Source organism: Dipteris shenzhenensis, chromosome 25 (assembly GCF_047967505.1).
Source record: "Dipteris shenzhenensis isolate YYH24624 ecotype China chromosome 25, Dip_SZ_1.0, whole genome shotgun sequence".
Lineage (NCBI taxonomy): Eukaryota > Viridiplantae > Streptophyta > Polypodiopsida > Gleicheniales > Dipteridaceae > Dipteris > Dipteris shenzhenensis.
This window is the reverse complement of record NC_141620.1, coordinates 9,893,960-9,910,921: the sequence shown is the minus strand read 5'-3', so window position 1 is coordinate 9,910,921 and position 16,962 is coordinate 9,893,960. Positions and strand designations below refer to the sequence as shown.

General features: G+C 43.9%; 1 protein-coding gene across 1 annotated transcript in view; it reads right to left on the bottom strand.

Annotated features, from left to right (window-relative positions):
- The window catches only part of LOC147885427 (uncharacterized), a 382,071-nt gene that overhangs the window by 66,981 nt on the left and 298,128 nt on the right, over positions 1–16,962 (bottom strand). Inside the window, exons 11-12 of the mRNA XM_087396736.1 lie at positions 14,729–14,819; positions 2,091–2,232 (exon numbers count right to left, since the gene is read on the bottom strand). Of these exons, the coding sequence (XP_087252862.1) occupies positions 2,091–2,232; positions 14,729–14,819 (233 nt within the window). The remainder of the gene's footprint in view (positions 1–2,090; positions 2,233–14,728; positions 14,820–16,962) is intronic.

Here is a 16,962-nt window from a genome sequence, read left to right as displayed (position 1 = left end):
TCTCATCTGCACAAGGAACTAGGATAGGGATGTCTCCTGCCTGAAGAGACGGGTCCGCGGCCCCATCAGTGGTAGCCTGAGGTACTGGCTCACCAATTTGATAGGCACCCAACGCGGGATGACCTAAGTAGGACGTGCTAACTGTCCTGTCCACACTGTAGAAGTACCAGGACGAGAGGCTGATGGTCCTGGCTATGAAGTCAAAGGTCTAGCAGTGCGTGAGGTGGTAGGAACTGGTCATGAAGAAGGTCTAGGTCGGGTGAAGCTATGAGGGGCACCTGTGGATCTTTTTAGTGCTTTCTTTTTCCTTGGGCAATCTCTTGCAAAATGCCCAAGGGTCCTGCAAATCCTACACTGATCCTGTCTCCCTACTCTCAACTCTCTGTTTGAAGAAGGAGCCATCTGGACACTGAAGCATAATGTGGTCATCCGATATGTTAGGGTCAGAGACAATGACCCTAACACGCGGTACCCCATCGGACTTGACTGCCTCTCCTATTGGGGTAGGCATCTCAGGGAGAGGGGGGATCTCAGTAACCACTCCAAAGGCAACTCCAATGGAATGTAACAGTCGATGGTACACTTGAGGAAGGCCTGGAAATCTGATGAAGAGTGACATCGTTCGGCTGTCTTCCTCAATAGGATCAAACCCCAAAGAAAAAGGGGTCAAAAAAATCGTCCTGGAGCCCAGTGCTAACGGGCTAGCCTGCAGCATTGTATGGGCTACCTCTGAGGAGTCAAAAACAATCTGGAAGAAACCTTGCCGAAGCAAACAAACATCTGTGAAGTGCCCCGCGAGGTCTCCAGGTAGAGTGGCGAGCATCGAGTCCCTAGCCTGTAACCTGGAAGGGTGGGACCCATGGATGCGAGAAAAGAGTGATATCAAGCTCTCCTGCTTAGTATCTTTTTTGAGCTGTTGCAACTCGTCTTTTGAGAAAACAATTGTTTTTGCAGCCGGTGGGAGTGGACGGAGATTGGCTGAAGGCAGAGCCATCGCCAATCGAGGTGGGTGAGGCCGACTCGAACAATAAAAGGTTCCTTCCGCACTAAGCTGCCCGGGAGAGAAGGAGGAGGAAGGTGAGTTGAGGAGGAGGAGGAGGAGGGGCTGAGGAGGAAAGGGAGGATGAGGAGGAGGAGGAGGAGGAGGAGGCAAAGAAGGGTTAGGTAGAGAGGAGGGAGGAGGAGTAGAGGGGGAAGGGAGGAGGGGTTGAGGCGAGGGTAGAAGGGGCGGGGGGGGGGGGGGTGGAGGTAGAGGAGGCGGGGAGGAGGGTAGAGGAGGCCGGGGGGGGGAGGGTAGAGGAGGCGGGGGAAGGGTTGAGACGGGGGGAGGGAGGGAATAGGCAAGGGTAGAGGAGGGGGGGAGAGGGTTGAGGCGGGGGGTAGGGAGCGGGGCTGAGAGGGAGGAGAGGAAGGGGAGCAGCTGAGAGGGAGGAGGCGGGGAGGGAAGGGCTGAGGCGGGGGGTAGAGGAGGCGGGGTAGGGAGTGGCTGGAAGGGAGGCAGCTGGGGGAGAGGGAGGGGAGGTAGGGAGGGAGACGGGCAGAGAGGGAGGGGCAGCAAGGGAGCGGGAGGGGGCTGAGAGAGAGGAGAGGCTAGGCTGAGGCTAGGCTGAGAGGAGGGAGGGGCAGTCGTGCAGGGAGGAGCAGCAACTCACATCTGCCTCTCTGTATGTGCCTCTGGCTTTCGAGAAAAAAATAATAATGAAGGCAGAATTGAAGGAAAAGAGGACACAAAAGAAGCAAGACATGACATAAGGCAAGGTTGGAGAGCATACATTATGAAATATATGATATATATGCTCATGTAATATATAAACAAGTGTACATGTGCACACACGAAACACCTTTTTAAGGACAGATTTATTGATAAAATATTCAAGACATCACTTAAAAGACATTGAAAGGACCCATGGATAGTATTCAAAATGAGACATATTTTGAGGTATGAAATCTAAAGTATATATGTTTGTCTAATATATGAACAGGTGTACATGTACACACACATCACACACACCCCTTAAAAAAATATGCATACATAGAATAGATATGTCCTGGAAAATAAATGCACATTAAAAATATAGTTTATGAAGTACCAGGTTGAATGGTCACGATCCCTTCTTTCTTATAATCACCAAGTACACCTGGTACCCAACCATAGAGTTCATAGTCTCCAAACCGGATGTTTGGAATATTGAAGAATCCATCTTCATCAGCTTGAGTCCAAAATTGATATCCCTACAAAATGTCATTATGAAATATAGTCAGATCTAGAATTGTAGTTCTCTCATTTTAGGATGGGACGTTTTCTATTTTCTTTGAAAGATTAGATTCATATCTTATGTGAATTGGTTTCATGGAAACCCACCAAAATCAAGTATAATCTTCAGAACACTTCTTTGTAGGAACAAAGTGGAGACAGGTTATGAACACAAGTGAGCAAGAGTGCACACACAGGAAAGCTCCAATAGAAATGTTCAAATGAAACAATACAAGTACTTGGTATATAGCAAGTACTACTAGTCAACCATAGGGTTGACTTTATGCCTTGCTAGAGGCACAGTTAGGTGCTCATAAGCACTGTTAGGTGGTGGTAGATGCCACATAGGATGATTGAGAGAATCTAGGAGCTGATTGAGGAGATGATTGAGGAGATGATTGTAGAGCTTGGTGGCTAATGTAGAGGTGCCCACATATGGACCTCACCCTTCTTCATTCTAATGCAATTCTTTCATTTCATGTTGAGCTTCATGCTTTCCTTTCACTTCTCCAACAAGACGTCCTCTATCGATCTGAGCAATCTGCCACCACCCTCCACAGTAAAAACTAAAGCATCCTCCTGTGCATCTCGAAAGGCCAAAACCTGAAGCGGAACACTGCCTCTCGTAAAAGTACCTGCCCAAGTGGAGCAAGTGAGTGGCATATCATCTGTGTCTACCCACTCCTCTAAAAGGGCTGCCTCGATTTGCAAGATCCTCCCTGCACTCTCTCTGAGATGTCTTGTCAACTGAGACTTGGTCTCCTTTGGAAGCTTGCGGAAAGCTTTCCAAGACCCCAAAGATGATGTAGGTCCCCTCTCCCACCTGGACCACTGCATGTAGAGTGAGGCACCAAGTGGTCTGCCATGATCATCTAAAATACTGTCATTCCACATGATGGGTTGCCTATCAATTTCTTCACGAGAGGAAGGAGGAATCCTCCGAAGAGTGCTCCTAAAACTGGCCCATGCTTTTAGAATGGCAGCCATGAGAGGGGACAAAGGTGATCTGAGGTGTGCTATGGTGAAGATTCACCTAATACTCCTCATCCAGTCTCCTCCTGAAGGTGTGTACCTCTGTATGTTGCTAATAAGAAAGGCCTTCCACGGTTCCTGCCTTGGCATAAGTTCCCACCCATCTTGCATAGTAAAGCTCTGCACTGTAAATCTGGATCAATAATATTGAGACCCCCTTCCTATGTAGGGAGGATGAGGGTCTCCCAAGCCACCTTGGCTAAGGTATCTGCTGTGCTATCAAGCCCACTCCAAAGAAAATTTCTGATCGGTCTCTTGAGCTAAGTGATGCAGTCCCTAGAATAGCACCAGCAAGAACAAACAAACCAGGCCATGGCCAAGAGGACCTGGTTGACCACCACAACTCTAGAGGCAAGATCCAGCTTGGCTGAGCTCCAAAAGAGCAGCTTCCTGCTGATGCTCTCCAACAGAGGAGCAAACTATTGCGTGGAGGAAATATCCAAGCCGACCTGGCAGCCCAAATACCTGAGAGGCACACCCCTCTGAACCCAAGTAAATCCTATGTCAAGCCCACAAACTGGAGTGTCCTCATGACTGGTCCAAAAGCCATTGGATTTATGCCAATTTATCTGCCCCCCCGCTACCAAGCAAAATAAATGCAATGCTGTCCTGAAAGAAGTGAGCGTCTGTAAAGTGGCATCCAGGTAAACTACTGTGTCATCTGCCAACTCACTGTCAAGTAACTCCTCTTCCCTTCTAATGGGAAGTCTCAGCCCAAAGATGTCAGCTTGAGATCTAACATAGATACTCATAGCTTCGGCCACGAACAAAAAAAGGAAAGGAGCAAGGGGGCATCCCTGACGGACTGATCTAGAAATCTGAAATCTCTCATCCCTTATCCCACCAATAAGTACCTGGGCTGTGGGCTGATCTGTACAAAAAGAAAACACCTCTGATCCAAGCATCAGTAAAGCCAAAACGTAGAAGGGTGCCCTCCAAAAAACCCCAATCTACTTTGTCATAAGCTTTCTCAAAGTCCAAAAGTAGAATGGCTAGATTTTGGCCGCTCTGCATGGCCCAATATGAGGCTTCCCAGAAAGAGAAAATGTTATAAAAAATGCTTCTACCATGCCCAAATCCTGCCTGAGTGTCATGAATAAGATCTAGGAGAAGGGGCTGCAATCGGAGGCCGATTGCCTTGGCCAGAATCTTGTAACAAGTCCCCAGAAGTGTGATAGGCCTCCACTGGGACATTAGATTTCTGCAACCTCCTTTCGGGATAAGGTCGATGAGACCTTCTGTAAGCGACCCGGGCATCTCACCAAAGTCCCAAATGCCCTGCAAGGCTGAAGTAATGTAGTCTCCAATCATATCCCAAAATGCAATGAAAAAAGAGGGGGTAAGGCCATCTGAACCTGGGCACTTGCCCTTGTGAAGGGCTGAAAGTGCAGTCCTAAACTCTGTGTTGGTGAAAGGTGCATCAAGCAAAACATGCATATCCGGTTTCACCAACAAAGGGATGCTCTGCCAAATAACCTGTCTAGCATCCTCTCTATCCCGTGTCTCAAGATCAGCAGTAAGAAGGGCGGCATAAAAATTTGAAGCTATGCACAAGACATCATCAGGATCTGTCTGTAAAAGCCCATGTGATTCAATAAGTTGGGATACACTCTCTTTACTATGTCTAGGGCCAAGAGTAGAGAAAAAGTGTTTATTAACTCTGCCACCCATCTGAATCTAGAAGGACTCTCGTGCATGAAAGGTATACTATGCTCTTTGAACAAGCAATACCTGCTGATGAGCCCTTGCTGCAGCAAGGCGCTCCTGAATCCAAGAATCTAAATGCCGTTTCTGCTCTTCCCTCTGCAAAGCTGCCAACTGGTGGCGAACACCCATCTCACGTTTGAGAATATCTCGTCTCCTGGTACGAGCAACTGAGAGGTAGAAGTCGCTTATACCAGAAAGGGCAGCAGCTACCTGTGAGGCAATGGCTGCCCACCCTGGACATGAGAAACCCATATCTGCAGAGCTGCCTCTGTAAGGTCCTCCTCTATGTACAAGGCATCTGGAATCCTAATGCTGGCAGATCGGCCTCTCAAGTGGGGCTCTGAGATAGCAAGCACAACAGGAAAGTGGTCTGAAGTGGAAACCCCAGCAACAATGCATACCGATCCACCTCTATCAAGTGCCCAATCATCTACATAGAATCTATCAATACGTGCATGAATAGGGATCCGGTGCCTCCTGTTCGACCAAGAGAACAGGAGGGACTTTGGCTGAATAAGAAAGGCATCATCCAACCAAGTATCTCTGCCACAGTAGTAAAAAAGAAAGGCATCCCAAGATGCTCTCTCCAAAGAGTGAAGTCCTCCTTCTCTATCCCCTTTGTTATCTGACGGTAAGTCAACCAGTTAATGTCATCGCTGAGAGGGAGAGGGGGGGGGGCAGCAGCTCACAGGGGAGGAGCAGCTCACCAGCTTGCTCGAACACTTGTCAAGTGATGTTTAATTCTTGACAATTTGGGAAATGGATGCTTGATACAAGTTCAAATATGCTGAGGATACTTTATTGACAGTAAATTTTCAGTTGGTAATGATTGTTCACAATGCCTAGCTCTTTTTTATCTTCTAATGCTTCATATGTGAAAGCAATAGGGAAGAAGAAGAAAGAAGCACCTAGATATGTCAATAGAAAGGTGACAAAGCTTGTGAAGAAAAAGCCATGTTATTGTTTTGATGCAAAAGGACGAGGATTCTCTGATTTCATTGCCTACAATATGCACTTGTATGGTTGAGATTTATAGCCATTTGTAAGAGAGAAGACATTGCCTACTCATAAAAGTAAGACCCTCTCATGGCTACCTTAAAAATAGACAAATTCAATGGCCAAGACTTCCATACTTGGCAAAAGAAAATTAAAGTTGTGCTTATGAAGGAGAATTTGTGAAATTTAGTCAAGCCAAGGAATCGGTCACCACAACAGGGTGAATGCACCACTACCAAAGGAAAGGACAAGGCAAGTACAAAGCACGCAAGCATTGTGGAAAGACCAATCGTCTCGACAAAGATTGCTATAGGATCAATCCTTGCACTTATTGTGGCAAAAACAATCAATTTAAGAAGTTTTGCAATGAGAAGAAGAAAGTCAAAGCAAATATGGTTGAAGAAATAACTCCATCAACAAATGAAGTAGCAAATTTTGTGGTAGCATCAGCAAATGAAGAAACCAATTATGTGGTAGAGTAAGGTAAAGATTGGACCTTCTAAAGTCCAACATCTTTGAACTTTTGTCATCATTTGGTCATGTAGAGTCAATTTTTCGTTCTCTGCCTCGAGTTGTACTCCAAAAATAATGTTATGGATATATGTTTAGTCGTTGTAAATCACCTTTGGTCACCATATGATGTACGCCATGTGATATGTCTTTGTACCTCTTGCAGACATGAGAAACTAGGTCCACACAAAGGCCTAAGATCAATCCTTGTACATGCAAGGGAGATAACCATTTGGGGAGGTCTATCCCATTTTTGTAAACCTTGACTCTTGGGCACCCTTGCTAGCATAAGATCCTAGCCATAGATTTTATCCTTGACCGCCATGACTATATATCCTTGACATAACATGAGGCAACCCTTAAGGGGGGGTATGTTGGGATATTTGTGATCGAGGTCTTGCTCTAAGGTGAATGTGTGCATCTAGTAGCAGTCACATGTGTGTGTGTGTGTGTGTGAGTGTGCAAATTTCAGAAATGCTCCAACCGTTCTTGCCAGTACCTCGTTTGGAACTTCAGAATAGGCTTGAGGATTGGACTCCTCTTTAGCTCGTCCTTTGAAGCTTTCTCTATATAAAGTATTATTACTTCTGCCTTGGATTTCTGACAGAGCAAATTCTGTTTGGCATATGGATCGCCTGCTATAGTGGTGGAGAAAGCGGCTGCGTCTCCTTTGGCATTATAAAGTCCCTCTTAGGCAACAGCTTTTCCTTTGGCGAGTCCTACTTGGCATTTTTCCATCTGGGCAGTTACTCGCGCATAGACATATTGCTCCGGCTTTTGCTACAGATGTCTACATTCTGCTGAATCTGTGCTTCACATCTTCTGGCATTGTCCACACACTTGTGATTTCCTCGCTCTCATCCAACAAAGGCTTCGAGCAAGATTTCCTACTATTACTTTTGGCAGGTTCTTCTAGTTGTTTGGAGTTCATCCAGCTAGACAGGGTTTTGACTTATTTTTTGTTTGGGTGCGCTACTGGGCACTGTGGACTCTATGGATGGACAGAAATCATAGAGTCATGGTGATTCTCTTTTTTCATCTTTTGTTTTTTTCAAACGATCTCTGTAGCAATCATTCTATGATTGCTGCCTGACTCATTTGATTGATCATGATGTATATACAGCTTATACTGAGATTTTCAGTTGAGTAGTAGTTACTCCACTTTGAAGTAACTATGAATGTAATTATTTTACAGCAATAAAATATTTCTTCTCACAAAAAAAAAAAAAAGTGTGTGAGAGTGTGTAAGTGAAGCACAAAAGTAGGGAAATTCTTCTGGCTCTTTGGTTTTCATCCGCGCACTCATGAGTTTGACCTTTTCTTTGTTTGGGTTTGTTATTGGGCACTTTGGACTTTGTGGATAAACAGGAATTGTAAAGTCTTTGGTGATCCAACATTTTCTTTATTTGCTTTCTTCAAGCGTTCTCTGCAGCAATCTTTTTTTGACTACTTGCAAACTCGGTACATCGATCATGATGTATATATAGCATATATAGAGATTTTCAGCTGATGTAATTTCTAGTTCCTCGCTTTGAGGTGGCTTTTCTTGCAATATAAACAATCATGGCTTTCACTTATTTTTTAAAAAAAGTGTAGTGAAGCACACGTACTATCTAGGACCATGACACAGGTGATAATGCAGTAGAAAGCGCCCTCTCTAGTAGGTGCCAATGCCAATGGTTTAGGAAGTCCCTATGACATGGGGCTGATTGCCTTTGATGTAGGAGAGGTCCCTATGATCTAGGACACCCTCTCTCCCACTCTATAAATGAGAGACTTCTCTCTCACAATCAATAGAACACACTTTTGGATTCTTCTTGTGTTCTCAACTCTTGTCATGATGCACTCTTCTCTCCCACCACTCCCCAACATGACTAGCTTACAATATTTCAATTTCTTCTTGAGCTTGGCAAGAACCCAACCTATTTTCTAACGACAAGCAATGTTCCATCCCAAAGGATATCCGAGATGACGAACAAGCTGATTGGGCAAAACAATTTCCCTCGGCCATAAAGAACTATGCCAGTCCTTAGCATTCAAAGCAGAAGTTTGGACTTTTGAAAGTTTACCTGCAAACCAACAGCTAGTCCATACATAATTAAATCTTTCATGAGTTGCGCAAGGTCACTTTGGGTGTTCATAGGAGTGAAAAATGAGTCAGCAACATAAGCTTGTCATGGGACATATGTTGTGTATTTGCAGACCATGCAAGACATCTATAGTCACGATCAATATAGCAAAGCATAGGATCAATAGCTATTGCATAAAGCAAAGCACTGAGAGGGATGCGCCCAAATCCTAAAGTTGCATGGTCTGCGAGATGAAATCCCAATGCACAGTATCAAAAGCTTTGGCAATGTCCAATTGCAGCAGGAGTACGTCATGTCAAGTATACTTTGCATATTTTATTCCAACATATGCATTGGCAATATTGTCAGTGATATGCCTGTGAGAGGAATAAAGCCGAATAAAGCCGTATTGAGTAGGATGTAGGCCATCATGCTTGCATGGCATAAACTATCAAGCTCAGTTTGAGTCAAATGTCTGACATGACTAAGTTCAGCCAACCTTTGACAGGTGACTTTAGCCTCTGCAACCACTTTTCTCAAGTCATGCGGGTAACGCTTCCCATAATCGCGAATAAAAGATTGCATGCGAGAAGCAAAGGCATTCCAAGCATAATCAAGATCAAGCTGGCACTGCTCATGAAGGGGGGCAATGGCAGCACCAACCATTTGCTTGTACTCAGCATGCTCCAAGTAAGAATTGTTGACTATGAGAAGTCGTTTATTTGGCAACCTGTCATGGGACATCTGATGGATGATGGAAGGATAACCTTAGCCATAATGGTGCATGATCAAAGTGAGGGAAGGCATAATCTACCCATATTTGACAAGTAAGAGCTTCATAATGATGTGCATTTATCATGTACCAATGGTCCAGCCTAGCCTGATACGTTGAGTGAGCATTATGCTGAAAAGTATATCCTGGAGGCATTGGTTTAGCTCCATCCAAAGATCAACAAGACCAAGCTGAGAAATCAATTGAGACCAATGGCGACGTTCCAGAGCCAGCATGTGAGTATGACCTGAAGTATTATTGCCTCGAGCTGGTGAATTATTAAAATCCCCACAAAAGAAAAGCATGTTGTCTCCAAGGATATTGCTACATATCTGCCCAAATTAAAGCTCTTTGATGAGAATATTGAGGAGCATAAATAGAGACAAATTCTAGTATTTCACCCTGGATAAGACACTGAATGATGATCCACCTTCTATCTTTATTGTTTAAGGACACAAGTGGGTGAAGTGCATGCTTGACAAGAAAAGCAACTTCCAAGAAAGGATATTCTCGAGCATAAAAGATATCATAACCAGCATAATGACCTATCTTGCCTACAAACATATGTTGGTTGTGCTCTTGAAGAGCTATTATGTCAGGCTGCAGCTCATTGACATAAGCCCTTACAATCTTCCATTTTCGAATGTCACACAAACCCTGTACATTCCATACACAGACTTTTTTTTGTTGTGTGAAAATTTTGATGCTTTATATTATAATGGAATTGTCCCAAACTAGGAAGCTGAAAAGTACTTCAAGAGAAAATCTCACTATAGGACAAGTATACATCAGAGTCTACGTAATGAGTTTGCAAACAATGAAATAGAGATTACTGCTGCAAGGAGTGACGAAAGAAAAGGAAAATAGAAAAAAGTAGGATCACCAAAGACTCTGTGGTTTTTATCTTTCTAGATAGTCTAGAGAGCCCAGTAGTGAAAAGAACAACTCAAACTCCAGCCGGCGAGGATAAATCCCGAAAAGCCAGAAAAACTTGTCGAAGGTAGCATGAGGAAATCTCAATCGCAACCGCTATCAAAGAAGGCCCAAGAAGTCGCGGGTGTTGTGCCAGTGCCAAAAAATATGAGACACCGACTCCCTCGGAGCCAAACAACGATGACACACATGTACTTGGAGGACCTTTTCTTTGGCCTTGTCTCATTGTACGAACACACATTGAGAGTGGGCGGGCCACGGGCATACCTAAAGAGGGTTACATCTGCACTATATGTGATCTACAAGAGATTGTTACAGGATCACTTTGCTAATAGATGCCCTATGCCATATGAGATCCAAGGTCATTACCACTATCTTTTTTGAAAAGGGTTTGGACCATTTCCAGCCTCCTATCTTACATGTATCATAGATGTTTGGCAACTTTCATACATAAGGCTGTGCAATAGCACAAACCAATAAGCCCAAGGGAGACAGAGTAGACGAGGCCTGAGATAAAAAACATGATAGACATGTCAATTTATTGATACACAGATTAGGAGGGGGGATCTTCCGTCCATGTTTACTAGACTAGAGAGATGGCCGATGGCAGTGGCACTTGTCTGATTTAGGGACACATCTAGGAGACCACAGTGGACCACACACATTGAGCATCGCCAATGCTCTATCGTAGATTTTATGCCACCCTAGCCTTGCACATCACTGGGGGCTCCCATGGGCTTGATCCCTCTACCAACATCCAGAGTGTAGGAACAAGAACCAAGAAGGATTGTTGACACAAGAGAACAAGAAGTGAACACAAGTGAGCTCCAACTAAAATGTTTAACCAAATGAAGTACAAGTACTTGATATATCTAGTCCAAGTACTAGAACACACTAAAACACCAAAATAGACCGAGTCCTAGTCTATCCTACACCACCATATCATTGTATATATCTCTACAAATCCCCCCTCATGATATGGCTGAAGTACTTTGGAATGGCCTCAAAAGTATCTGAAGTACCTAAAGTACCATGGTTGCACAAATTCATCCACATGTGGATATAGCAACCTATGGGAGTACAAAAGGAAAAAAAAATCATTTTACAACCCCCCTTGACATTGTTTGAATGTCTCGTATCCCCAAGCCATGTCGATGTCGTGTGAAGAGAGGCACTGACAAGCTTTTAGTGAAGATATTTTTCACATTGTCCTCAATGGAACAATATGTGAGATCAATAAAGCCATGTGTGATACAATCTCGCACATAATGACAATGATTTTCTATGTGTTTCATGTGAGCATGAAATACATGATTATTACCATAAGCAATGCAGCTCTGGCTGTTACCAGAGATCGGAGTTACCATCCTGAGCATGGTGCAAGTCATGCAAAAGCTTCCTTAACCACATACATTCCATAGTGGCTGAATTTGCAGCTTTGTATTGTGCTTCACTGGAGGAGAGAGACATGCAGTCGTGCTTCTTACTGAGCCATGAGATGTACACTGAGCCCAATGAGAAGCAATAGCCAGAATTACTGAGCCCAATGAGAAGAAATAGCCGGAATTGCATCGATGTCCCCTGACCAATCTGAGTCAGTGAAACCACTCAAAGAAATGTCACCATCTAGAGCAAAATGCAGCCCATAGGAGAGTGTACTCTGTACATATTTGAGAACCCTCTTCGCTGCATTCCAATGCGTGACTGTGGGAGAATGCATGAACTAGCTAAGAAGCCCTGTGGCATAGCCAATGTCTGGCCGTGTGGAGCATAAGTAGATCAAACTGCCAACCAACTACCTCTACAATGTGCCATCAAAAGTTTCAGCTAAATCATGCTTACTCAGCTTGATTCCCTTTTCCAATGGAGTGGCCACAGGCTTACAATTCTCCATCTTGAATTTTTGCAACAACCCCTTGAAATATTTTGTATGTGACATAGAAATCCCCCCCTGGGTTTGCCAAAATTCAATGCGAAGATAGTAGTGTAAGAGGCCTAAATCTATCATGTCAAAAGTCACACCTTGAAGAGTCGAATGCGAGCTGCAAGTCTGAAATGCGAGTGTCCCGGATGCTGGATGCGAGTTGCTAGAGTGGGATGTACGGACAATAGGTCCATACAACCGTACGGATTGTACGGTTTGCTATACACGGGATGTACGGTCGGAATCGAGGCTGAGGGCGGCAAATGGTACGACAATCAATGCGTATGATTGTACGGACTATATGGCAAGCAGTCTAATGTACGGACTATACGCTCAGATTGAGGCGGGTTGTACGGTCCTATACGGCAGTAGGAGCATGGGTTGATGGCAATGTAAAGTGGAAGTTGGTCTGAAAGATGTACGGTCACCAATGTGCTCCATAAAGTGTGGGTGAGCTCAAGAGTGACAACTTGCAAGCAGAACTCACTTCTCCATGACAGAAGTGCAACAGGAGCACGCGGGAAAGCGGGAAGTAAGTAGGAAGGCTGAATCGACTAGCTCTGATACCACATGTAGGAACAAGAATGGAGAAGGATTGTGAACACAAGAGAACAAGAAGTAAACACAATTGAACTCCAACTGAGGTGTTCAACCAAATGAAGTACAAGTACTTGGTACATATAGTCTAAGTACTAGAACACACTAAAACACCAAAATAGACTGAGTGCTAGTCTATCCTACACCATCATATCATTGTATATATCTCTACACAAAGAACCACCACAGTGATGCCACAACACAGCTTCTATCTCTCCATGGGCTCACACATGTTTTGTACTACTATGTCTATGTTTATGTTGTTGCATTGGTCTTGGATGTAGATGCCCCCTTACAAACTTCACTCTTTTAGTTCATTGTATCTGGCTTGTTCAATCTCATAGAGCTTTTAGTATTTCAAAGAATTTTAATAATCTCTCTCTCTCTCTCTCATATCATAGATGCTTTTTTCAATCTCATAGACCCTTTAGTTTTTTGAAGACTCAATAAACTCTCTTTCTTTCTTTCTCATCATTACCCACTAGTTGAAGTGCATTATGGATGCACATGTATCTTCTTCTAAATACAATATGCATCTTGTCACAATTCTCACACTTGCTTCACAATATTGTGGATGCATATATGACAAATCATGTTAATGGACAAAGGATTGGCTAGTTTCACTCCCATGGCTATTATCGTGCTCGTGTGTTTGTCCCAATAACTGTACACCTATATTATGTGTGCATGCGAGCACATGGTTTCTAATGCAGTTATTTGTGCTATTTTATTGACCATATTTTCTCGTACTTTGGGATCTTGGAGGTTGTGGTTATATGGAGGTGCACCTATCAGGTGCTTGCAATGGGACCCAGGAGAGTGGGAGTGGATAGATCATGGGCACTGAGAGAGGGGGATTCCCTTCTTTCGTTTCACGGTTGGTAATGCCAGGAGATTTCAGCTGAATAGTAGGGGTTGGATTCCCTCCAGAGCCCCCCATTGGGAAAGCTTCTTCATCACCGCGGATTTGCGTAGAAATTTCTGGAGGAGGCTCAGGAAATCCCTCAAAAATAGAAAGATCGCTCTTTTCTTTTGGCTTTCTATTCATGGAGGGATTGCAGTGAACCTGTGGAGATCACGATTTGGGGCTGATCCCACTTGTCCTCGATGTCATTCTGCAGAGGAGTCAGTGCGACATTGCCTTTGGGACTGTAGTCAGGCGAGGACTGCTGTTTGGAAAGGGGTTGCTCTGATACTCAGCATCTTTCACACTTCCCCTTTCTTCATGACTTGGGGCTCGGTCACATGGATATCCCTTACCGGGCCCCAGGTGTTTTATAAGGGTGAGCCTTCTTCTTGGGCACTCTCGGTCCGCCGGTAGGTGACAGAGCCCTGCTCTCTTCAGGATGTATTACTTACTCCCTTCAGAGCTTCTCATGTTTCAGTGGACACCTCTTGGGAGATTTTGGCTAGCATTTCCTCTTGGCACATTTGGAGATCCAGATGTATTGAGGCCTTGGATGGCACCCAGATACACCCATCACAGGTGTTCACAGGTATTTGGATTGACACGGTTCACAGTTTGATAGCCATATGGGCTAGCATGCAGGGCCCTTCACGGGCAGCCTCTTCTAGAAGGACTATATTTCTTCGAGTTTGGAGGGGTTCTCCCTCTTTCTCGGAGGTTTCTACCGGATTGAGATGGCACTATCAGCCTCAATCCTTTTTTTGGCTCTTCATCTTTTCGTGCATTGCATGATGTATCCCATATGGAGCTTGCTCTAACGGTTTTTCTTTAATACTTAATTGAAGTCTCTTTTTGCAATAAAAATATTTTCCAAAATAAGATGGATTAATACCACCAATATATTTTTATTTTAAAAATAAAAAATTAGCACAATTGTAGGAATTTTCAAAAAAAGAAGGTAAATCTTCTTTGAAGAGGCTACATCATGCCTATTTAAAAGACTGTGTGGGCAAGTCTATTGCATTACCTTACTCTCAATTTGCCAAGATCCCTTTTCTCCTGGCAAAGCCAATCCCAAAAAAGAAAATGCAGCAGGAGCAATGTTTGGTGATGCAAACCTACAACATCATTTAATATAGATAAAAAGCCCTTTCAGGGTGCTTTGAACAAAATTGTAGATTACACATTTTCTAGATTAAGTAAAATAATATAGCATAAAACATGAATTGCACATAGAGTAGGACCTAAAACTTCTTTTTTGGTCGAAAAAATGAACTTCTATAAAGTATAACCAAAGTAGATTACGTCATTATAAAATCCTGTGAACTCTCTCAAAGTATAATTAAAGTGGATATGACGTGTGACTGGCATAGTCAATATAGAGAGTGAAAGTGTCATGAAGGCCCTATGGTTGTGAGTGCAAAAACTAAACCATGGTCCCATACTATTCCGAAAAGCCGCTCTCCTGGCCATTATTACTACGTGTGAAGATTTGTAGTCTGCTTCCAAGTGGCCATGAGAGTCTAAATTGAAGAGACATGGTAGCTATCTAGGAACGGAATGGAAATATGAGAAGCATAATGAAAGGCGAAATGGAAAGGAAGGAAAGTACAAGTGCAAGGCAATAACCAAAATACTCACAATGTATTGATAGCTTGATGTTGACTGATATAGTAGATAATAAACAAGTACAACAATATATAGTGTGCCACTAGACTCTAGAAAGTCACAAAGTCTATGGGATATCTCCCAATATGACACGTGGCATGTCTAGGACTCACTAGACTATAAAACCACTAGTACACTCATTTTTAACTCACTTTGGCTTCATATTCCAACACCCCCCCATGAAGGCAAGGTGAGAGACTACTGGAATGGAACCAAGAACATAACATGACAATGACAGTCTAAGGTGAGGGACTATTGGAATGGAACCAAGAACAGAACATGACAATGACGGTCATCAAACTGTGCACCCTATGTAACTCAGAGGCCAAAGTCTGAGCGTGTTTAGAGGTTGATCTAAGCACTCTCATGGCTTGAGACTCAACATGCTCAGAGGCTCACGTTGTAGCATGGCTACATGACCAGCTCATAGGTCTAGGAATACACCAACATCCTGGAACTCGGCCAGGCCTGATAACGAGACCTATCAAAGCCAATACATGGCTCCCACAATACATCCCCTCTAAACCTATCAAAGCCAATACATGGCTCCCACAGTATATCCCTCCTTGGCTTCAAAACAGGACATGTTAGGAAGCCACACACCAAAATAGGAAAACCAATACATCCTTTTAGGAGGACTTTCCAAGGCAGAGGACCTTTAGACTCAATGACAATCAAACACTCAATACATATCATTTTAGGGGGACTACCCGGGGCAGAGGACCCCAAAATACATCAAGCTGTAGGAATAATAAAATAGATCTCTTAGGAGTAAGAGATGTTCTCCAAGTAGCCACTGCACATGTGTGCACATCCCTGCGAGTCGATGAAGATGTCGATGAAGCACTAGGCATGGATGCCCCAAAATATGTGTTGGTGAAGTCCATGGGGTAGCTACATGGAGCGGTCATGGCATGACTCTCAAGATAGAAGATGGAGAGTCACCTAAAAATCGATGTAGAGGCTGGAGGTGCCACAAGGACTAGTAGAGTCACTCAATGTGCAAGCCTAGCATCACGGGCAATCAGAGAAGTAATTGGAGAAGCCGGGAAGTAACTGTACCTCACATCAAGATCATTTTTCTTTATCTTCTTGCTGCAAATTAGTGTGGAGTCTACACACCGTTATAGAATGCGTATGAGGTGTGCAATGTGGCAGCTCAAATGGCGAGAAGATAGAGCTTCGTGGGCAATAGGAGAAGCGTGAGCAACAGGAGCAGCTGCGTAGGCAGCTAGATGGCGGGCAGAGATGATAGCTACGTGGGCAGGGCAGCTTAGCTTCGTGGGCACCAACTGGAGCAGAAAAGTATGGAGGTGGAGATCAAGATAGTGACAGTAGGCTGGAAACTATCATCCTGTGAACTCAAGAACAAAATCCGCACGCAGGAATAGTTTCCATCACTTTTGCAGGAGCTATATCTTTTCATAGAAAACTCAGATTGCAATGATGTAAAAACAAAAATTGTAGTACTCAAGGTCTTCTACAACTTTTCTGAAGACACAAAGTCATGATTCTGCTTCCAGATCCAGATAGAAGCGTCACATCGTCTGCAGGTCACAGAGAGAGCAACAGAAACAGCACCACTCCAGGACG